The 23,764-nt window shown below is 32.8% G+C and overlaps 2 protein-coding genes across 2 annotated transcripts; one reads left to right on the top strand and one right to left on the bottom strand.

Moving 5' to 3' along the window:
- The first annotated feature begins 1,023 nt into the window (after window positions 1-1,023).
- LOC115707687 (Golgi SNAP receptor complex member 1-2) lies at window positions 1,024-5,279 on the top strand. Its single transcript, XM_030635715.2, has 6 exons — window positions 1,024-1,409; window positions 1,957-2,153; window positions 2,851-2,940; window positions 3,043-3,114; window positions 4,820-4,949; window positions 5,054-5,279. The coding sequence occupies exons 1-6, from the start codon at window positions 1,277-1,279 to the stop codon at window positions 5,149-5,151; spliced, it is 720 nt and encodes a 239-aa protein (XP_030491575.1). The 5' UTR covers window positions 1,024-1,276; the 3' UTR covers window positions 5,152-5,279.
- A 4,339-nt stretch (window positions 5,280-9,618) lies between these two features.
- LOC133033617 (uncharacterized) lies at window positions 9,619-20,670 on the bottom strand. Its single transcript, XM_061108588.1, has 10 exons — window positions 20,393-20,670; window positions 18,791-18,885; window positions 18,454-18,698; window positions 18,046-18,366; window positions 17,838-17,936; window positions 17,129-17,759; window positions 12,006-12,058; window positions 11,230-11,479; window positions 9,789-9,932; window positions 9,619-9,731 (listed from the first exon to the last, which is right to left on the bottom strand). The coding sequence occupies exons 2-10, from the start codon at window positions 18,879-18,881 to the stop codon at window positions 9,619-9,621; spliced, it is 1,947 nt and encodes a 648-aa protein (XP_060964571.1). The 5' UTR covers window positions 18,882-18,885; window positions 20,393-20,670.
- Window positions 20,671-23,764: the final 3,094 nt, after the last annotated feature.

Below are 23,764 nucleotides of genomic sequence, written 5' to 3'. Positions count from 1 at the left end.
GGTGTGGTGTGGTATGAGGTGTTTAATTATTATTTTTTTTGAAAAAACTCTTTTTTATTAATTAAGAGGAATTAATAAAACATATGTAACAATAAAAAACTTATATATATGTATTGTGCTTATTTATTTATTTATTTATTTTTATCATTACTTTCTTTAAAATATTTAATTTTTGATAAATCAAAAAATATTTGAGTAACTTAATGGGAATGGCATAGTTGAAATAAAAGTATAATATTATGACTAGTTATTAAGTAAAATTAAACCTTATTGAAAATATGACATTTGTCATTAAATTAAATAGAGAGTGCAAAAGAGAGTGTGATAGAGAGTGTCCTTAGCACTCCTCATCTTTTTAATCTGATTTTGTTTTTAGATTTTTTTTTGTCGATCTTAAAATTATGTGACTGATTATTTAGCTTGTTTTTCTAATTTTGGTACTGATTATGTCTCCAACAGAAAAAATGTCCTGATTGAATTGCAAGCTATTATTTTAACCTATTGCTATTAATAAAATTACATGATTTATTCAAAAAATAAATAAATAAATCAAAAACACACTGTACTTTTATTTGTTTAAAAAAATTTAGAAAAACCTTATTTTAAATTCATAGTTAAATTGAGAGTAATTTACGGTCAAACTTCTTAAATTTTAAAGCTTGGCACAATTAGTCCTTAGACTGTAATTTTAGGGGCTGAACTCTCCAATCTACAAAATTGTTTTTTTTTTCTATTGTTTTAGTACACTTTAATCTGTTAAGTGTCAAAGTGGAGTGCCATTGTATACACAAACTTAATATTAATAATTAAAAAATATTTAAAAAAATTAAAATCAAAACAAAAAAAATTAAAAATTATCTTTTTTCTTTTCCTTTTTATTCCCTTCTTAACTAGAAATTTAAAATAGGAAATAGGACTTAAATGGAAAAATCTTTAAAGGAGGGACCCTACTGCAAATATGTTCTGAACAACGGTAAACGACACGACAATTTTATCGAGCACACGACATGTCGTATAGATGAAAACACCATCATCAAAATCAAAACCATCGATCAAATCCAGTCTTGGCTGATGATCGGACCAGATTGAACCACTGGTATCAAGCAACTCCACCATAAGTGAAAGCAGAGTGAAGAAGAAGAAGAAGACCCAAACCAGTGAATGAACACAGTTTGAATCAAGCGTCAACTGTAAATAACTGAACAAACAAGAACCGTTGGATCACAATATAAAGGGAGCACAGATTGGATCCGGAGTCGAATTCTCGGAGGTCCAGATGACGGATCAGATTCTAGAGTTGCAGGAATCTGGCTGGGAGGAGCTGAGAAAGGAGGCCCGGAAGATCGAAGGGGATCTCGACGTCAAGTTATCTTCGTACGGAAAACTCGGTGCTAGGTTCAACCAAGGAGGTTCCCATTTTTCATTCTCTGTTTTTATTTATTTCGTTTCCCTGACTTGCATTTCTCTGTAAAATCTATAAATTGTTAGCAATGGGGATAGAATTGATTGGTTATAGTTTCCATTGCGAAAATGCTCCAGTGTGGCTTTGTTTCGTTGTTTATGTTTCCTGGATTTGGAAAATTGAAATGACGCAGCTGCGAAATTGTGAAGAAAAAAATAAATAAGATACAAACACTTAATTGAATTGGCATACTGTCATAGTAGTGAGTTTTCCACAGAGAACGACATAATTGTAGTGATCTGCTTTGCATTTTGTGTGTGAGAGAGGTTTAAATGATATCTTGAAAATGATGAAAACCAGCCCTCCAGTAGTAGAGAGATATTTCTTCTGTTTTAATTGTTAAAACGAGGAGTGGGTATGTTTCATAGTTATAACGCAGTGTATGACTATTTCCATTATTGGCGTAGCTTTTTATGGGTTTATTTAGAATTATGCTGTGTCTGTTGGGAACAAATGAATCATAGATGATCTTACAAGAGGCGTTTTGGAATCAGGTTATGTGGATACTGGATCACCAACTGTTGGGTCTAGCAGGTCATGGAAGTCTATGGAAATGGAGATTCAATCTCTTCTTGAGAAGCTGTTGGATATAAATGATTCAATGAGTCGATGTGCTGTTTCTGCTGCACCAGCTACTTCTGTAACTCAAAAACTAGCAAGGCACAGAGACATACTTCATGAGTTTACCCAGGTTCTTTTTTCTCTGTTTAGATATGATTTTCAATTCTTCTTTTGATTTACAAATTTGAGGACTGTATTCTGCTAAAAAAAATGTCTAAGTGAAATCTCACTGTAAAGTAGAGAACTTATAATTCACAGTTTATTTCCAGTGGTGCACTTTTAGAAATTCCTAATGGTATATATTGATTTCTCAATTTCTTGTTCTGATCAAAATAATCTACTAGTCCAACTGTACTTTTCGGACAAGTTACAATTGTTATTAGTTTTACTTACTAAAACAGTAGACTCTCCCTATGTCTTTTAACTCAATCCTTTCATTATAAAATAACGAGGTATTGATGCTTGAGTTACTACTTCGAGTTTGCTAGTAATACTTTTGATAAATGGAAACCACTTTTTATTTAAAATAGGATAACTATTGAAATAAGAGAGCCAGCACAGTGGTTATTTGATTTCCTATAGTAATCACTTTGGTGCTATTGTTGTACTTCCAGGGACTATGCTCTCAAATTTTCTCAGTTACCATTTTCTATTTTTCTGTTTTCCCTGAAATTTTTATTAGTAAATGAACAAGAAATGCCCGAGATGGACACATTCCAATTTTTGCCCAATGGATCTTTATCTGATTGTTGCTATAATAAGCCACAATTTTACTTCTAAGATATATGACCTGTGGAATATGCTCATTTACATGCATGTTTCTTTAGGAATTTAGACGAATCAAGGGGAACATAAACTCATTGAGGGAACATGCAGAGCTTCTGACCTCAGTCAGGGAGGACATCAGTGAGTTTAAGGTGGGAGATCTCTAAATACTCTATAGTTACATAGATTCTAGTTGTCATTCGCGTCTTTTTGTCATTCACTAATTCAAACTCTTTTGATGTGTCTTCACACAGGCATCTGGGAGTATGTCACCAAGGATGCAGTTATTAAGGGAGAGATCTGCCATCCATGGAAGTATATCTCATGTAAGCTAAAATGCTATATTGTTGCCTTAATAAATTGTTCTGTGCTTGCAATTTCCCATATGCTATGCATCTTAAACATGAATTATGTTTGTTAAAAGAAAATCTTCTTAAAGCATGCCCAACACCCTTATGTAAAAGTCAAAACTCTTTCTGTATTTTTTTTTTTGCTGGTGTGGTGGGTAATGTCTAGGCTGAAGGGTGTACCTGAAGAAGTAACAATGGAAAGAGTTTTTCAAGTTTTCATATGAAGGGCCAAATATCATGTGTCATGACGACTATCCTAGGTTTTTACCAGAAATAAGGGTTTACTGTTTTCACCAGAAGTGTCGCTTACTAAAAGAGCTTCCTGGATTTCACCTGATTGGCCAAATTCTTTTACAGAGTTGTCCGCTTTCACCTGATGGGCCGTAATTAAGATTCTATAAACTCTTAGCAGATTGTTTGATTTCAAGATACATCCTTCATAACCAGAGACACTTGGATCTTAAGTTATAAGTCTCAGATTGACTGAATAGATTGATCCGAGGATACTTATTTAAGTAATTCTTAGCAACATTTTGGAAGACCTCTGAAGGAATTTTTTTCTCCTGAAGAACCTATGGCCATTATCCTTTGCCTTAGATGGGATTAAACCTTAAAATTTTCCTTTAATTATTTGAATTTATAACCTTATATTTTAGTTTAGTTGATTATGGTTCGAGTTACAGATACTGAAGCAGGAATACATTCTGGGGAGTAGAGATAAATAACAGGCTGGAGAGCTTGAGGAGGAATTGTGGGTTTAGCAATAGAATGAATGGAAACATATGAAACGATAGTGTGAGTATAATGAAAAGTATAAATGGTTATGGAACAAGATAAGACATGCTTGGTGAAGTAACGACTAGGATAAGAAGATTAATGATTTCAAGTTCTCTCCTTTATTAGCAGAGAGAGGCTTGGATCTTAAGTATGAGATCTACCAAATAGATTAATCCAAAGATTAATTTATTTGGTAGATCTCATACTTAAGATCCAAGACTCTCTACCAAATAGATTAATCAGAAGCCAGTCATTTTAAGTTCAACTAACTCTTAAGAAAGTTTAGGAAGAAATTTCACTTGGCTTTATGCTGGAGTATCAGGAACAAGTTCAGATAGTTGATCAATTGGAAAGAAAAGGAAGGAACTAGTAGTTGTTCTCAGGGTACCTTTTCAACCTTGGAGTAAAGTTTCAATATTATTTTGAGCGTAGTTATCATGGATGCTTCAACTTTAGAAATGGCAGATACTGCAGGACGAATTAATTATGCGGAATACAAAAGATAACAGAGCATGAGGAATGATTATGAAAGCTTGAGCTGTAGAATAAAATGACAAGATATGGAGCAATCTCATGCGTAGTGAGAGTTATAAGTGGTTATGGAGCAAGATAAGGCTTGGTGAAGTGCTGAGTACATTTTAAAATCACTAGCAGCTTTGTCAGAAACATATAAGAGATATTTTCAAGAGAAATATTAAATTTTACACCCGTCATTACAACTTTTAGTAGTTCAAAATCTTTATCATTGCAATCATTCGTTATTTTGGTTAGTAATTAAGTGTTTAACCTACTCAGTTAGCTAACATGCTCAATTTTATCTGCTAATTTTTACTTGGTACGCACTTTGTACTATATTTTGGTTCGTACAGAGATATACTAATCTTTTGGGCTCTCTTCAATGCAGATTGATGATGTGATTAGTCAGGCTCAAACAACAAGGGCAGTCTTGGGCTCTCAAAGGGCTTTATTTGGAGATGTTCAAGGGAAAGTGAAACTTCTGAGTGACAAGTTTCCTGTTATCCGTGGCGTACTTGGTACTTATTATGAAGCAACAACTTCAAAACCAACCATTTCGATTGAGTGATATGATTAATGATTTATGTTTTACTGAAATAGTTCATTAACATTTCTTTTGTAGGTTCAATCAGAAGACGACGATCAAGAGACACTCTTATTCTGTCTGCAGTAATTGCGGCTTGTACCCTTTTTCTTATCATCTATTGGCTTTCAAAATAGTTAAGAGATGTGATTTATTATTATTGTTATTATTATTAATAACAGAAAATTATACACGGTGTTGATGCCTTGTTACAGAATTTTGCTTCTATTTGTTATGACAAATTAAATTTTACTGTTTCGAAGAAGCTGGCAGCGCCTGGTGCCATTGTTCATGAATTTATTAATTAAAATTCTTGTGCTTTTCATTTCCAGAGCTCTTAATGTCTCATTCTTGCTCCAAGCTGGTAAGCTTTGAAGTGTAATCGTAATCATTGGGCCAAAATAGGGGGAGAGCAACCTAAAAGAACAGGAAAGATATTTCACATTATTCTTGTTTTTTTTAACCAAAAAAAAGTGTCAAGTACAATTATTGAGTTGTGTAAGCATCTTTAAACTTTGTTGAACGTTTGAAAACAAAGGGTCGAGTTAAATCTTGGTGAATGCATACATAGCTCAAGATAAGAAGTTGAACCCACACCAGCAGGCCGCATGGCCACACTCTGCACCCATATAAGAAAGGCTTTTTGGAAAGAGACTGTAAACGATGCAGTAGCTAAAAGGAAGAGAGAGAGAGAGAGAGAGAGAGAGAGAGAGAGAGAGAGAGAGAGAGAGAGAGAGAGAGAGAGAGAGAGAGAGAGAGAGAGAGAGAAAGAGAGAGAGAGAGAGAGAAAGACGACTACATGCCATTGAAGGTGAGTCAGTACACGTGGCTGTGTTCTGTGCATAAGAAAACAAGAAACTGGATCTTTTAACCTTTGGTTGTCTTGTTTTGCTACATGAAAAAGAGAGGAATCCCCCAACCATAGCTTGTAGACATTGCTTAATTCAGTGCGACAGTGAACTGTACTCAATGCAGACACTCACACCACACTCTTACCCTACTTCTACTACTACTACTTCAGTACTACCACCACACCACACCACTTCATCTTACTCTTTTTTCACATGCCATGCCATCTCAATGGAATTGGCACCTGTTTATTAATTGTCCTCTTTATTGGACTTTCTACCCTTAACATATTCCACATTAAAGACTTTTCTTTTAAAGTATAAATAATGGGAACTGAAACACGTATAAATACTTTACTATGTTAGTGGACTTCGTTATTTTATTGTCAACCTAATGTATAGCTTGCCTACTTATTGTAACGACCACGTCGGAAAAATAAAACAAATGAAATATATCATATTGATAGGTTGGAAACCAACCAGCAGCCACTTAAAAAAAAATTAAAAAGAAATAAAAAAGGTGGTGTGGGTTTTTTTTTTATTTAAGCGTTTATATATTACACAATGTATAATCTGGGACTCGAATCCAAGACCTCCAATACACACATCTTCCTATGGCCACTTGAGCTAGCCTAAGTGGTTAAAGGTGGTGTGGGGGCTGGTCTAAGCATTCACGAGATAGTGAAAATTTGGGTCAGAAATTCAGACGAGAAGCATTGATACCAACATTTAAAAGGGAGAGAGAAGGTTTGATGCTTGTGGTCAATACCTCAACTATATGAGAAAAACATTTTTAATAGGGTCAGGCTTAGGGATGATCTCTAGTCATTGTCAGGTACAATCTTAGTACATTCATTAGCATGCTACAAATTTGTAGCTTATTGCAATTTTTCCTTTTGTTCTTTATAATAATAATAATAAGACTGATATATAGTGCCTTTCAAAAAAAAAAAAAAAAAAAAAAGAAAAAAAACTAAAAAGATTGATATATACTTAATACTTATATAGCATATGCGAAAATATATAGCAAAATCTCACGGGCTCAACTCCCTTTCAAAAAATTAAAAATCTCCAACGTGTAGTTTGGTAATACTTTTGTTTTTTAATTTTTAATCATAAAATGAAAGTGGAATTTTTGTTTTTAAAAAATTTATTTCTTAAAAACAAAAATGCGTTCTATAACCACTTTTGTTTTTCAATTTTAAAAACAGAAAACAAAAGTGTGTTCTCTAAAGTTCATTTTTATTTTTATTTTTTGATTTTATTTAAGTCGGGTCTAGGTCCGGGGCCGGATTCGGGTTCAAGTCAAAAGTCGGGTTTAGCGCCAGGGCCGTAGGGAGGGGATTTGGGTCCGGGTCTGGTCGTAATCTAAAAGATTGATTAAGAAAAAAAACTGTTTAAAAAAATATTGAAAGTGATTTTTTTTGTTTTTAAAATTTTAATTTCTAATTATAAAATTGAAAAGTAAAAACAGTTTTATAGAACATGTTTTTAAAAAATATTTTCACTTTTCTACTTTTAAAAACAAAAAACTGATTAAAAAAATATTACCAAACGCCACCCAAATTTTGTTGATTTTTCCTTTTTAATTTGTAAGTGTATGTGTGATAGTTATATGATTTTACACCATTTTCGAATGGTTACATTAATTTGGTGTGTAATCTACACTTATTTAGTATAGAATGTTTTATTTTTGGTGCAACAATTCTATAATTCATACTAAATATCAAATCAAATATTTTACAAAATAAATATTTAAAAAAATTTGCATTGTATATTATTTATATCATGCCTATAAGATGAGAAATAAAAAACTTTTTTTTAATGATCAATATAAGATATGCCAAACTTCAGCCTTCTAGAATAAAGAAAGATTTTTTATGTAACATATGGTTGGAATTACTTGTAAAGTTATAAGGAGGGGAGTTGAATTTTAGAAATAATTGATTTGGTAAATCTCAGCTCAATTGATGCATTTTCCATTTATAGGCAAAATGCACTAATGCCATTACACACAAGAGCAAGAGAGGCTCAATTACAACTGGCACAAAAGGTAAAACAAAAAAAAAAAAAAAAAAAAGAAAAGAAATATTCAATACACAATGATAAAATTATCATTTCATTATAACGACTCAATCTATCTCGAATTTTTAGCATTATTGACACAACTGTGAGGAGATGACACTTGTTCAGTGCTTGGACCACTGAAATAATAGAATTTCTATCGGTTGATTTGGATTCATTTCTTCACATCCTCTCTCAAACGCAGGGGTGAACCGCTCCAAATTTGTCAATCAAGAAATTGAATCTTGAAGTAGAGGATTTTTTTGTTAAGCAATCTGCTACTTGATCTGAAGAAGGAATGTATCTAATGTCAAGTTGTTTGTGCATCACTTATCACAAATGAAATGAACATCAACTTCAATATGTTTTGTTAGTGCATGGAAAAATAGATTTGAAGCTAAGGCACTTCTCCCATATTGTCCAAACATGTGATTGTTGCAAGTGTTGAAAAGTTAATCTCTTTTAGAAGTGATTCGATCCAAGAAATTTCAGTTGCTACATGTGATAAAGCTCGGTACTTTGACTCAGTACTTGACCTAGCAACCACAACTTACTTATTTGAAGATCAAGACACCAATGTATTACCAAAGTACAAATAATAATCTGCCACAAACTTTCTATCATCAAAAAACATGCCCAATCCACACATGAATATCCTCTAAGATTTAATGACTCATCACAACTTATGTGTAAACCCTCGTTCATAGTTCCCTTGAGATATCTTGGTACCCTCTTTGCACCACTTCAATTAGTTGTTGTTGGACCTTTCAAGAACTGACTAAGCTTGTTGATAACATATGAAATCTTTGGTCTTGTATGGCATAAGTAGTGTAGGCCTCAAATTATACTTTTGCAAGTTGTTGGATTTGGCAATATAATTCCCCATCAGTTATGGACATATGCTTCCCTGCAGTAGCTAATGTGGAGAAAGATGTCAAATTGGTGAAGTTAGTTCTTCTTAGCAAATCTTTAATGCACTTTGTTTGAGTCAGGTAGAGACCTGTTGCATCTCTAAAAACCTTTATGCCCAAAAAATAATGAAATCGACCAAGATCCTTCAGGATATCAGTACCATGTTTGTAAAAGAACAAAGAAGTATCAAACTTTTAATTCTTGAAATTCCAACTAATCAATGTGTTTTTCAGTTTATCAAACAGAGCCCTTGGAACTTGTTTCAGTCCATATAAGGACTTGTTTAGTTTGCATAAAAATTGTTCTTATCCTTTCTCTTCAAAGCCTCATAGTTGTGACATGTAAATATTCTCCTCCAAGGTTTCATTTAAGAAGGCTTTTTTAATGTCCAACTTTTTAATTTCCCAGCCATGAGTGACAACAATTGTTAGAATGATTCTAACTGCTGAAGCTTCTATAATAGGGCTAAAGGTCTCACCAAAATCATCGTCAAGCCTTTAGTGAATACCTTTGGCAACCAAGCTTGCTTTATATCTTTGAAAGGATCTATTTGAGTTAAATTTGTGTTTGAAAACCCACTTGTTGCTAACTAGATTCGGGTCCGGTGGTGGTGGAACTAGATCCCAAATTGTGTTGTTTTTAATGGCAGTGTTCTCATCTTGCATAGCCTTATTCGAGCCAAGATGAGAAAGAGCCCCCTTAACACTACAAGGCTTATCTAAAATACGGTTCCAAAGCCTATCCCATGAAAACTCAAGGCTTGAAAATGTTTGCTTTAGCTTAAGTAGTCATGGGTTGACCAGTGGCAGCAGGAGGTGCTTGAGGAGATTGGAAACCAAAAGCAAGATCAGCACGAGAAATCATGGCTTCCATGATGTCAACAATCTCATGTTCTGATAGTTGGGACAATGTGTTAGTTTAGCCAACTGAGTCCTTTCCTCTCTCACTACCTGAATTTGAGAGACCAGATGGAGCACCAGGTGAGAGACCAAAAAAAGTTAGGGTAGAAGAATTAGTTTGAGAGTGTGATGGTGTGGAAGGTGCTTTTCTAGGCATGCTTAAGGATGAAAAAGAAAGAGCAGTAGAAGGAGTACCTGTGGAAAGATTAAAAGATGGCAAAATAAATCAGGCTGAACTTTGAATGACAACTAGTTTTTTGATTGAAAATTGTTAAGAAAACCAAGTTTACAAGGAACTCAAATTCATTGAAAATAATATTTCTAGAGATGTAAATTTTTCTAGTAGGTGTTTGATATTTATAACCTTATGAGACTCACTATAGCCCAAATTAATACATTTAAGTTAGCGAATTAAAACTAGTGTGCATGGTATGATCTAATGCAAGTGAAGCAGGCAACACCAAAAGTTTTTAGGAAGGCATAATCTGGTTTCTTGCTATATAAGGCTTGAAAAAGTGACCTATGATCAAGAACAAGTGTGGGAAGCTTGTTGATCATGTACACAGTGGTTTGGAATTCTTCCCACCAGTATTTGAGTGGCATAAGTGCTAAGCTAAACGTTTATCTCTACAATGTGTCTGTATCTCTTCTATGCCATTTTAAGCTAATGTGTGAGGACGTGAATGATGGAAGTTAAATTCATTGGCAATGGCCACATCTTGTAAAGCTAGATATTTCCCTCCTCAATCTGTCTTAAGGCCTTTGATTTTTCCTTAAATTGTGTCTCAACAAACACTTTAAATTGTAAAAAAGCTTCACTTGCTTCTGCCTTGGTTTTTAATTAATAAACCCAAGTGAATCAAGTACAATCATCAACAAAATGTATGTAAAATTTAAATCTATTTTCAGACATAATTGGTGAGGATCCCCATAGATCACTATCCATAAGATCAAGAATATTTTTTGCTTTGCTGTTGGAATTTTAAAAGAAAGAGCATGTAATTTACCAAACTAACAAGCATCACAAAAATGGTTCATTTCATTTTTGGAAATTTTAACTAAAGAAGAACTAAAAACTTGACTCAGGACTTTGGGTAATGGATGACCGAGTCTCCTATGCCATACATCACCTTTTGAAATTCAAAATTTAATATCACTTCTAGACTAATTTACACTGGACTTGGACTTGACTGCAACACTAGAAGACACTTGACTCTTGATTTTATTGGACTCGATTGAACTTGAGAAATGAAAAACAGACTTTGATGGTCGTGTTTGGAGCTAATAGAGACCACCATTAAGCATACCTTAAAGAAGAACTTTCATTGTTAGCTTGTCCTTCACAACACAACAATCAGATGAAATTCTATAAGCACATTGTTATCCTGAGTGAGTTTGGACACACTTAGTAAATTCTTGGTAGTTTCTAGTACTAGCAACATTTATTTTAACAGTATCAGTTGACCATTGCTAGTTAATAAAACTCTATTACCAAGATGAGAGATAATGGATTGTGTACCATTACCAACAATAACTTTCTCCTTACCACCGTAGTCTTGCTTCTGAGTCATTGAGACAGAGTCTGAGGAGATATGGTTGGGTGCTCCACTATTAGCAAACCAGGCTTCACTTTTCCAAGATTTCTGATGTAGCAACAAAGGTTGAAGGATTGTTGCTCTTTGTCTGTGTAATGTTGTTGGGATTAGATCCCATACAGTGCACATCAAATCAATTGTAACAGACTACAGTTAAGTGGCCATATTTGCCACACACACTTAGAAGGAAGGTTTAATTAGGACCACCAAAGCTTCCATTAAACCTGCCCTTGTCTCGAGATCTTCCTCCTTTGTTAGAACTCCTGCCACCATAGTTCTAAGAATAGTGTGGAACCTCTGCCTTGGTCTGCAGATTGAGGTTTTTGAGCAAAGTTGGCTTGAGGCTGAGAGAGAGTGTTGGGGAGTTTTTTGTTTGGTGATAAGGCTTGTAATCTTTCTTTCTTACTATCAAAGATGAGTAGCGACTCTTGAAGTTCTTGCCAGGTATTTTTTGGTCGAGCATTAATCTATAACACAATGGTTAGATAGTTAACATCAAGACCAAAGAAAACATTTGTTACCAACTAAGATTCAGGGTATGGTTCTCCAGTTAGAGCTAATAGACCAGCTCATACTTTCTTTTGTCTGAGGTATTCTATCGTTGGGGTATTTCCCTTCCTTGTCACTTGGATCAAGGTTCTTGTCTCATCCATTTTTTACTTGGAGTAAGCACCTTAGAGTTGTTCAAGTGCTTGCCATAATGCTGCTGCTGTGGCAACCCATGACCTTAGTTGTTATAGTTTCAGTCATTGAACTGTATAACTACCCCATTAGCAATTGATCATTTATGATCTAGTTTTCATAAGCTAGATTGATGATGTGAGATTCTCCAATATCAATGCTCTCCATGACAGTCAACAAATTGAGAGTTACAAATGTTAGAGTCATTCAAGAAACCATCTAATCGATGACTTCTTACTATGGTTGAGACCGTTATCTTCCATAGGTTGTAGTTGTGCATGTTAAGTTTCAGAGAGAAAGGTTGATTTGAGGTGTTGCAGTGATTAGGTACTGGAGTTTAGAGCTAAGGATTACTTGAGCTAGCACCAAGTACTGTTGATGCTGCAACTGTGGCTAAGGGTTGAGCAGGGGTGGTGTTTGCAGGGTTTTTAGGATTTTGTGAGTGTCAACATCTTGAAAACTTTGCTCTGATACCAAGTTGAATTTTAGAATTAATTTATTTGATAAATCTCTGCTCAATTGATGTTGAGTGATGCATTTTCTATTGGCTAATTAGGATTTTTGCCCCCTAAACTTTGACATGTACCAAATCATACCCCTTGAACTTCTAATGCCGTTAAAAATATCCCCTGAACTATTGAGATTGTTGGATTTAAGGACTTTTTTTCAATTTTAGTAAAAAATTCTAAAATGGTTGAAAGTTCAGGGGCCATAATTTAGTACATGTCAAAGTTTTAGGGACATGATTTGGTAGATATCAAAGTCTGGGGATCATAGTTTAGTACATAAACAACTACTGAAATAGTAAAATTGAATGAAATTAGACAAAAGTCCTTAAATCCAACAATCTCAATAGTTCAGGGGGCATTTTTAACGACCTTAAAAGTCCAGAGGGCATGATTTGATACATGTCAAAGTTCAGGAGGCAAAAATCCTAATTAGTCTTTTCTATTTATAGGCATAAAGCATTGAGGCCATTACACACAAAAGCATGAGAGGCTCAATTACAACTAATAGAGAAGGTAAAGTAGATAAAAAAAGTTCAATACTGTAATGACCGGTCTAGTAATTTGGATTAGTAAGGGCAATTAACACTATTATTTTATTATTATTTGTGAAATTATTTAAATATGGACCCCAATATTTAGAAATAAATATTAGAGTTATAATTTCTCAATTCTGAAAATTTTATTAAACTCTAGGGGTATTATTTAGCTTATATGTGAAATATGCAATTTTTGTAATTTTTGCTCGGCGACAACGGAAAATGCGATGGATGGCTAGATTGATCACATGGGTAAGTTTAGAACCTTATTTCTTAGTGGGAAATATTTTAGAGAAAATAAATTATCGGGATTGAGCGGGGTTATGGAAATTGACCATTTTACCCCTAGCTTTAGAAATACCTAAGTTTTATGTGTAAGGGCATTTTAGTCATTTGGTTTAATGGTGAGATAGGTGGATGCCTTAGCTTGGTGACACCTTGCAATTCTCTTTTCAGCCAAGATTAAGTAATTGATTTACTTAGTTAAGAAAAAGAAGGGAAATTAGAAAAATACCAAAAATTTGAAGGAGAAGCTCTTTCTTCTCTCTCTCCCTCTTCGAAGCCAGCAAGAACAAGGGGAAAGGGGCTGTGATTTTCTGAGTTTCAGCAAGGAATCCAAGGGGGGAAATTAACCTAAGGTAAGTTCCAATGAAACCCTTCTTAGTTTTCAAGCTTTTAAGTTAGGTTGAAATGGTGATTTTGATTATGAGGGGCTGTTAGGTTAAGTTATGCTTAGGGTTCGAATTTTAGGGTCCTTTTGAGTTGATTTCAACTCCTAGTAGCTGATTTTAATTGGTGTTGATGGTTTTATGCAATTTTGAGCTTTGAGTTCAAAGCTTTGAGCTTTAATGGCAATTTAGGTTTTGGTGGTTTGTTCTGTGAATTACTGGCTGGATTATATTGTTTATGCATTGTTTAGGAGCTCTGGAAGGTTTCATTGCATTTGGTGGAGAATTGGGCAAGGAATGAATGGCTTTGGGAAACCTGGTGCAAACCGGCTAGCCGGTTTGCTTGCAGGGCCACAAAAAACCGGCTAGCCGATTTTGGCAGGGTTCCCCGGGCCTTTCATTTTCTCAATTTTTGCCTTTACGATGCCTCGGTTGGGTGTTTCCCCATTTCCAGAGTTAGAATAACCCATTGGAAATATAGCAGAACCTAGGGTTTTGGTTTTGGGTTTCTCGGGATTAGGTTTTGAATCATGTAACTTACCCGGTTTCAAAATGTGGGCATCCATCTAGCACGAGATTTCCGTTCAGGTCGGCCAGCACACTTGAATTCGGAAATCCGGTAAGAACTGAATATAATATGTGATGTGATTATCTGAATGTATGTATATGTGTTTGTATATGCATGCTTAAATTGTGATTTGCACTATCAACACTTGTATGGATATGATACAGAGTGCATTGGTATAGTGAGTGTTGCTGTTGTGAGTACGATACAGTGATACCAACACGGGTACGAGAAAGTGCTAAGGTGTGTGGTATATCACTCAGTGGTACTCAGGGTACGGAGTAAACCCTACCAACACTCGTACAGTGAGGTACGTTGTGTATGTGGTATAGTGGTTGTACCCTAGTATTGAACGTTCATACTCATCTGTTAAGCTCTGTAAATAGGTGTATGGGCGCCTATTTACAGGTTGGAAATTATATGATATGTTATATGCATTTCTTACTGAGTCTATCGACTCACAGTTCTGCTTCCATGTGTAGGTAAAGGAAAGGCGAAGGCTGAACATGAGTGAATTTGAGCTCGGATGAGGTTGTACATGTCAAAGCAGCGCGACCTAGAGTGTTCGGTCTCGGGACATCTGAGGATTGTATTTTGATAGTCGATGTGCGACATGTAACAGTTATGTATTTTGGAATATTAACTTCTAAAAGTTTAAAAACTGGATCCCGATATATGTAAATATTTTATTACATTACAAAGTTTAATAATTAATATAAAAGTTTTAATTTGACACGTTTTTTGAGAAAATTCTTTGATTAGCAAATATTGTACTGTAATTAAAAAAAATAGCACTGTAGCGTACCTTAACATTAGGGCATTACAAATACACAATAAAATCATCATTTTATTCTAACGACTCAATCAATCTTAAATTTAACATTACTGACACGACAATGAGGAGATGACACATGTCCAGTACTTGGACCACTGAAATAACAGACTTCCTACCAGCTGGGGCAAAAAGAAATCTTACTTAAAAATATTAAATACTCTTGTTTTATTAAAATAATTATAATAATAAAATAGTAAAGAAAAAGAAATTGATAAATCTTTTTCAAAATAGTTAAATTTTTACAAATTAAATAAATTTACTAAAAGTGATTAATTTTTTTATTTAAAATAAGTATATATATTTTCATGACAATTAAGTAAAAAAAAAACTAATTCCTGCCAAAATTTTTTTATCCCTTTCCTATTTACTCCTGTTTTCTTTTAAGCAAATGATAAGAGTTATAACTAATCGATCCAATACTTGCTAAGTAATAATATATTATCTCGAAAAAAAAAATTAACTTGAGTAATAACATATTTTTTTAGCTGATTATTGGTTAACGTTGTTAATACGTGTACACATTATAATTGTTTCCTATATCATCACATCGCAAATGACCTACCAAAATATGTATAAGGATTTACTTTTTTTATTTTTATATTTTAAAATAATTTATTTTTATACTTTTATTGAATTTTATCTAGTAATTTACATAAAAATTAACCAAACAACTTAAATCGTAATCTAAATCTATATATCAACCCACATATATAGCAATTAAAAAGCAACCCAAACTATAAATGAAAAGAAAAAAAATTGAAAAATGACTCCCACACAGTTCTATCTTACTAATTAGTGCTTCTTGTGTATATATTGAATATTATTTCTTATTTTATTATTTTTTAGGGTTCGTTTATTACATCGTAAAATATTGTATAGTATTATATTAAATTATATTTTATTTAAAACTATATGTGGTATTAACTTTTATTATACATAAATATAAAATATTTTAGTATAAATTAAAATTTAATATAGTATTATATAAAAATATGATATATAATCTAATTTAATATAATATAATACAATACCACTTAATAATACGTTAGTCCTTAACTAACAGATTTTAACGACAGGTTAAGAAAAATAAATAATACTATCCAATTGCATATTAAAACGTAGATGTTTTGTCTTTCTTGTTTGATTTTTTTAATGCTAGATTTTTTTGTCTTCAATCGGCTATTTGCCCCAAAATAAACACGTCTAAATTTCATCTCGTCTTCTTGAAAAATAACTAACACTACAACATTTAACACTAATAGCGGCGGAACTCTCCGCCGCTATTAGTATCAGAAGTGGCCGCTAAAGGGTAATAGCGGCGGACCTCGGCCGCTATTGGTCCGCCGCTATTGCTTGGCCGCTATTACTAGTATTAGCGGCCAAAAACATGGTCCGCCGCTAATAATATTAATAGCGGCAGAGCAATAGCGGCGGGACCCCGCCGCTATTGCCCTTTGTCAGTTTCGTGTTTCGAGACTGACAAAGGGCAATAGCGGCGGGGTCCCGCCGCTATTGCTCCGCCGCTATTACCCATTAAAATAAAAAAAAAATAAAAAATTTTTATAAATAATAAATATATATTAAAGTTATATATAAATAAATATATAAATAAATCTATATACGAATATATAAATAAATAATTAATTATTTATACGAATATTTAATAAATAAATTTAATAAATAAATCTAAAACAATTTAATAAAATTTATTAATAATTTAAAATTGTCACCAAAGTAATTAACTTTAACATTTTAATCCTAATAAAATATTATCTCAAAATTAAATTAAATTATTACAAAACATAAATAAATTATTCATTAACATCTTCATTCAAGTCTCTAATTATGAAGTCTTGATCTGGATTATTTTCGGTACGAGTCCCCGAAGCCCGTGGCGGAGAAGGTACATACGCTTGGTCTGATGATAAACCCAACGTCAAATTACCGAGCTCAGCTTGGTTGAAAATGGGAGTTGAAAAAAATTGGTTCTCCTGCGATGAACTCCCAAATAATCCAAAATCAGCAAAGTTTGAGCCGAGCGGAGGAGACTCTGACGGTGTTCGGTATAAGAACGGATTTCCCATTGGCGGAAGCGGGCATTTATTCTTTGTTGAGGAAAAGATTGGGGTTCTTTGCAAAAAATTTTCAAATTGCTTCTTTGTGACAAATTTTGGAATTGTTGTTGCGAGGAAGGCCTGAAATTGTGGTTGCGTAGGAGGTTGTTGTTCTTTGTTCGGAGGAGCGGCATGACTCTGAGAAGACGAACCACCAGGCGACTGCGATTGACTATACGTTTGAACGAAATTGTCAAAGCGTGGGTTAAATATTTGGGCACGTTGTTCAAGCGTCAAATTACCCCCCCAAGTGGCACGCATAGCTGAGAATATATCTGCCACGGTGCTCATCATTTCAGTAGTTGGTTGGGGAGGCACCGTTGATTGAGTTTGAGGGATTGGTTTCTTTCCTTTGCCCTTGAGCCTTTTACCCACGCCTCTTTGATAGTCAGATCTTTGGCCTAGAACTGTTTCCATTACGTCAAACTGATAACCAGTATCAGATTCAGATTCAGTCCCAGTATCGCTCTGGGATTGTCGTTCAAGTCGCTTCCTATCAAGCTCCTTGATCAGTTCCTCCTATTTAAATCAAAATTATTAGAATATGTAATTAATATAAAATATAAATTTTAATAATAAATCATTTTAATCACTTACATAATCTTTTGCAGCTATTTCATTAACGAAATTTCCAGACGGTTTTTTCACATGGATCTCCTTCCATGCTTCAACTACATGCTCTCCAGGAGGACCCCCCTATACAAATATAAACAATTAAATTAGTTTATTATAAGAAAAAAATATTATTAACTATTAAAGAATTTTTTTTTATGAAACATTTAACAATTAAAGAATTAATACATACCATTCCGTGGCGTATGGACGCCAACGATTTTGTGCCTTGCGTTGTTGGATATTTCATTAGTTGCCGATTCGATTTATTTTTAGTTGAACGATTCAAAAATGCCTCGCTAACGAACAATTCGCAAACCAGTTTCCAAGTCTCAGTATTCAAGTAGTCAGGGGGGAATTTGAGAACTGTGTCCCAATCTTCTGGTTTTTTGTAATATTGTTTGAAATGCTTGTTTCTGAGCGTCTTTCGCTCACTATACCGCTCCGCCATCACCGAATATAAAGTCCCCATAAGTAGGTCTCGGTGGGGATTCCCATCAATATCAAAGTAGTACTATGTAATAAAATAATTTAAAATTATGTTAATTTATAAATGAGGACATAAAATTATTACAACCTTTAATAATTAAAAATCACTCACTCTGACGCGATTGAGCACTTGATCCTTGTATTGTTGGGGTACATCGGAAAAATTTAGATGACCACCCGGGCACAACATGCTCACTTGTTGGCCAAGAAATCGAACATAATTGCTGGCTTCAGTGCCAACTACTTTGCCGGTTTCAAGATCTACCTCCACCGGTAAGGGCTTACCAGCTTCTCTCCTTTTTTTTTCAAGATTAGCGTTTGCGGCAACCCCACGACCCTTTCTGACCGGAGGTGGAACTATATATTCGAGGGAAAAATAATTTTATTAGTAAATCATACATTCACTATTTATATTCAGAATAATTGTAGATTTCAAAAAATATGAAAACCTGCTTCGCAAGACGACGGTACCCTAGAAGGATCAGGGGGATCCCTGCCATCACCATCCCCACCGTGGTATGTCGCTAACGTAGCTGACATTTTACTTTATTTGAAGACGGAAAAAAATGTAAGAATTCACAAATGTGAAACACATTATTGAAATATAAGTATTTAAAATGTTAATACGAAAGAAATTAAATATTCCTTTAAGAATTATTTATTTTAAAAAAATATATTAGTTCAAAATTTATATAATATATTATAATTTAAACTAATTTTTTTTACTTAATTTATAAAATTAGAAGTTCAATTTTTTATTGAATTTTTAAATTTTTTTTTTTGGGAAGTATTTAATTTATAAAATTAAAACTTTTTTTTTATAAAATAAATTTATATTAAATTATAATTTTTTAATAATAAAATTCATTTTTATTATACATTTTTATTATTTTCATTGTTTTTATTTTTCTTTATTTAAAATATGTGAAATTACAAAACTTACATCCTAAAATTATATTTGATAACGTTTTCACTATTCTCACTATATTATCATGATAATTCATATTTAATATACTAAACAAAATTAATTACATTAAATACAAATTATAATATAACAACAACAAATAAACATTAATAAATAATTTCAATTCCACAAAATAATTAAAAAATGTAAATAAAAAAAATACACCAATAAAATATTTATATAACTATACAAAATAATATATATATATATCCATAATAATTAAACTATATATATACTCTTTTTTACTTAACTAAATTTCAAATAAAAATCATTTTTATTATCTACATATATACATAATAAGATTATATATACATATTCTTCTTATATATATATATATGTACTTGGTTCGGAAATGGGGTTTTTTTGTTTTAAATTTATTTATGTTTATTATGGCCATCAGTAGCACTATTCGGAAATGGGGTTTTTATTATGTGCATAATAATCATTTTTTGTTTTAATTTGCTATATTTAAACAATTATATATATATATATATATATTACATAATATATATATATATATATCCACAGTGTATATATAAACCAAAATAAAACAATATATATCAAAATTATATATATATACAGTGGAGTAAAAACACAAATAGTATATAAAACAATAAAAACCCAAATCAAAATTATATATATACAGTGAAAATATATACACAAATAAATCAAAAAATACCCATATCAAATATATATATAAACAGTTAACATATATACACAAATACAGATTATTATATATATACACAAATACAGATTATTATATATATACACAAATACAGATTATTATATATATATACAAAATATATACTATTCTTTTATATATATATACTAATAATAATATTACAAATTATATATACTAAAAACTACACAGATCTATATATATACACATTCTAAAACACCTAATATATTGCAATTTACATAACCTAAAAATTACACAAATTTATATATATACACAGAATACGAAATATTAAAAACAATATATACATTATACATTACAATTCCTAACATTTCAAAAAACATTTCAAACATCAAAAACAAAAAATTAAATTATACAAATCAAAAATATAAATATACATAATATAAATACCTTAATACTAGTAGAGTTTGATGCGGTTGGGGGAGCAAGCGGCAGTGGTCGGCCGGAGGCGGTTTGGGCAGGCGGAAGTGGGCTGATGCGGTTGGGGGAGGCGGAGGGAAAAAATGGTAGAGTTTGATTTTTTTTGAAGAAAAACGAAAAATGGTAAAACTGGGTCTGATGGGGTTTATATAGGCATTTTAGCGACGGGGTATTAGCGGCGGACCCCGCCGCTAATAATAATTAATATATATATTTTTTTTTTTTAAAAACTGATTACTATTAGCGGCGGGGTCCGCCGCTAATACCCCGCCGCTAATACTTTCAAATGTAACGGGCGGGAATTTTCCCGCCCACTCATTAGCGGCGGACTATTAGCGGCGGGCTCCGCCGCTAATACTAGTAGCGGCGGAGCAATAGCGGCGGGTCCGCCGCTATTAGTATTAGCGGCGGAGCAGTTGCGGCGGACTGCCCGCCGCTAATATGATTTCAAAAAAAAAAAAAAATACGGCCAACAATAGCGGCGGAGCCCCCTCTCCGCCGCTAATACCTATGTTAATAGCGGCGGAGGGGGTCCGCCGCTAATATCCCCGCCGCTATTGAGTTAAAATGTTGTAGTGTAACCTCGCTTAAGACATTTATATAATAAATACAACAAACTTTACGAGTAGTCTCCTTATCTTTCTCAATTTAATTTAGACGACAATTTATTTCTTTTGAAAAATACAGTTTCTTCCATCATCCATATATAAACTCATAGTGCCAAATATTCCCTTTAAAATTAAACGTCATATATATACAGTAGAACCTCTATTTAAGAATACTCTATTCAAGAATAACCTCTAATTTGTTATACAAAAATCAAGTCCCGATTTGGGCCAGTTATAAATAAGAATAACCTCTAAATTGTAATTAGTTATACATTTTATAAGTCCAGTATTAAAAAAGTATACCTCTATATAAGAATAATTACATCTTAATAAAATATATACATGTATTTTGTAAATTTATTTATGTAAAATTAATATTTTTATTTTAAATTATAATACATGTATGAATATTATATTTATTCTAAAATATTTTTATTATGATATAGTATTAATGATTATTTATTGTTATTATTGTTACATTGATATTTTTTGGTTTTTTAATTTTTTTTTCTAGTATAACTCTATTTAGTTATAACCTCTCAATTAGAATATAATTTACTTGGTCCCAAGTGTATTCTTGGATAGAGGTTCTACTGTACTTATGTATTAATTTTGATTGAACCCTGAATAGTGCGTATGGTTTAGCTGCCTTACTATTGATCAATTACCAAGTTATATATGCTTTAATTCATTTTTAGGTTGATTTATGCTTAACTGAAAATTATTACAAGATTTACAATTACACAGACGCCTTGAATCTATCAAACCTGGATAAAAATTCACTAACCAAATTAAAATTCTTACAATTATTGTTACAATTAACCACTTGTACAAAATTTTCAATTTGTTAATGTGAAAGTGTGGTGGAGAAAGTAGAATATAGGAGTATATGATAAGATATATGGTGATGAGTCTGGTATGCCATACATCACACCTTTTGAAATTGAAAATTGATCATTTCTAGACATATATATATATATATATAAATATGACTTAGATAATTTTAATATATATATATTAAAATAAGAAAAATTATCTAATTAAATTTGTCCTAATTAATTTAGCAAGTTGAAGTTCTATATATATATAGCTTCTTTTGATGGATGGAGTTGAAGAAGGAATAATGGAGAGCACTATGTTTATTGAAGGGGCCGGCTCTTGAAGATTTTTATTACATTTCGTAATTAAAAAAAAAAAAAAAACTAATTGATGATGTTATTAATGTTGTTTATAAAGCAAATGAAATGCACCCATTATAAGTTGTAGAGCATGGATGAAAGCAAGCCACACTTAATTGGTAAAGTTCGGTTATATTAATACATCGATCCATTTTATATTGGGAAATTTTAATTTTTGACCCTAATAATACAACCTATATCAAAATTTATACCCCTTCATAATTTGTACAAATTTAGTCCATTAATTACATGAACTTCCCATTTTACCCTTTTTTTTTTTTAAAAAAAAAAAAAACAAGCTAAAATCTGAAAGTGTATTTCTCTCTCTCTCTCTTCCCTCTTCCCTCTCTCTCGTGCACCACTCTCTCTCTCTAGGAAAAAATTGAAAAATTTATGAAAAACCGAAGCTGAAATCCGTCCCACACGTAATTATTTGCTGTTGCATGGTTGTTTTCTCGGTGGGTGTTGGTGGAAAACCGAAGCACAATACAACATCACTCAAGAATCTTACACCATTATAATGGGTAAGTTGCATTTTAAGCATTTTGTTTGACTTTATGTAGTTTAAAATTGTTATACGTGTGTTTATTGTTGGAACTATTTTTTTTGGTCTGAAATTGTTGAGATCTGGCAGATCTGGTTTTCAGTTGATTTCTGGGTTTTCCAGTGTTATCGATGATATGTCGATGATATGTCGATGGTTTGTCGATGATTATAAAGGAAAGGTCAGTGACGACCATTATCGACGTTATGTCGACGTTATGTCGACATGTTGTCGACATCATGCAACCAACTTTGGGATTAACTATTTGTCGACATTTTGTCGACATGTTTGTCGACAGAATGTCGACAACAAGCATTTTTTGTTGTTTTTGAGAAGTTGTCGATATTTTGTCGACATGATGTCGACAAAATATCGATGCAATGGAAAAATACCGTAGATAAAACATAACATAACATTGACAGAAAATAAACTTCATTAAAAATAACAAAAAAAAACATAAAAAAAAAAACAGAAAATAAAAGTTCATAAAAATTAAAAAAAAAAACATTAAATAAAACCCACAAACCATAACATAAGAAATTATTTTTTTTTAAATTCTTTGGCTTGTGGGTGAGCCTTGCAATACTTGCATAATGTTCCAGGCTTCACCGGTTTACCGTTGAAGATGCCCGGTTGCAACGACGGCATCCTTCGGGGAACCCGGGTGGTGGAGCCGCCATTCACCGGTTTTGCAAATTCTCTTTCAAGTTGCATGAACCTGAACTCGTTACCGTTTCGCTCTCTTTCGAAAGCTCGAGCGGCGCCCAAAACTTTGCATTGCGGGAGTAACTATGCCAACATCCTCCTCCCCGGCTCCTCAGGAGTTAGGATGGGGAATTTGCCGTTCTTTCTTGGGGCCATATTTCAAACTTAAGAGAATAAGAGAAAATTTTTAAGAGTAAGAGATAGGTAGAATACAAGAGCACTTATGAATAAGATTTCCCTTTGCTTTTATAGAGCAGTAAAAATGTTGGGAATGTATGAAAATTTAATGGTCATTAAATGCGTAACT

Source organism: Cannabis sativa, chromosome 1 (assembly GCF_029168945.1).
Source record: "Cannabis sativa cultivar Pink pepper isolate KNU-18-1 chromosome 1, ASM2916894v1, whole genome shotgun sequence".
Classification (NCBI taxonomy): domain Eukaryota; kingdom Viridiplantae; phylum Streptophyta; class Magnoliopsida; order Rosales; family Cannabaceae; genus Cannabis; species Cannabis sativa.
The sequence above is the reverse complement of the archived record's forward strand: the minus strand, read 5'-3'. Positions and strand labels throughout refer to the sequence as shown.

Excerpts from the sequence above, each read along its gene's own strand:
- LOC115707687 (XM_030635715.2), top strand. The coding sequence starts at position 1,277 with ATGACGGATCAGATTCTAGAGTTGCAGGAATCTGGCTGGGAGGAGCTG. Across the intron at positions 2,154-2,850 it reads TACTTCATGAGTTTACCCAG|GAATTTAGACGAATCAAGGG; the intron begins GTTCTTTTTTCT and ends ATGTTTCTTTAG. Across the intron at positions 4,950-5,053 it reads TGTTATCCGTGGCGTACTTG|GTTCAATCAGAAGACGACGA; the intron begins GTACTTATTATG and ends TTTCTTTTGTAG.
- LOC133033617 (XM_061108588.1), bottom strand. The coding sequence starts at position 18,881 with ATGTCAGCTACGTTAGCGACATACCACGGTGGGGATGGTGATGGCAGG. Across the intron at positions 18,367-18,453 it reads AAGTGCTCAATCGCGTCAGA|TACTACTTTGATATTGATGG; the intron begins GTGAGTGATTTT and ends TTTATTACATAG. Across the intron at positions 9,933-11,229 it reads ATCCATTATCTCTCATCTTG|GTACTCCTTCTACTGCTCTT; the intron begins GTAATAGAGTTT and ends ATCTTTCCACAG.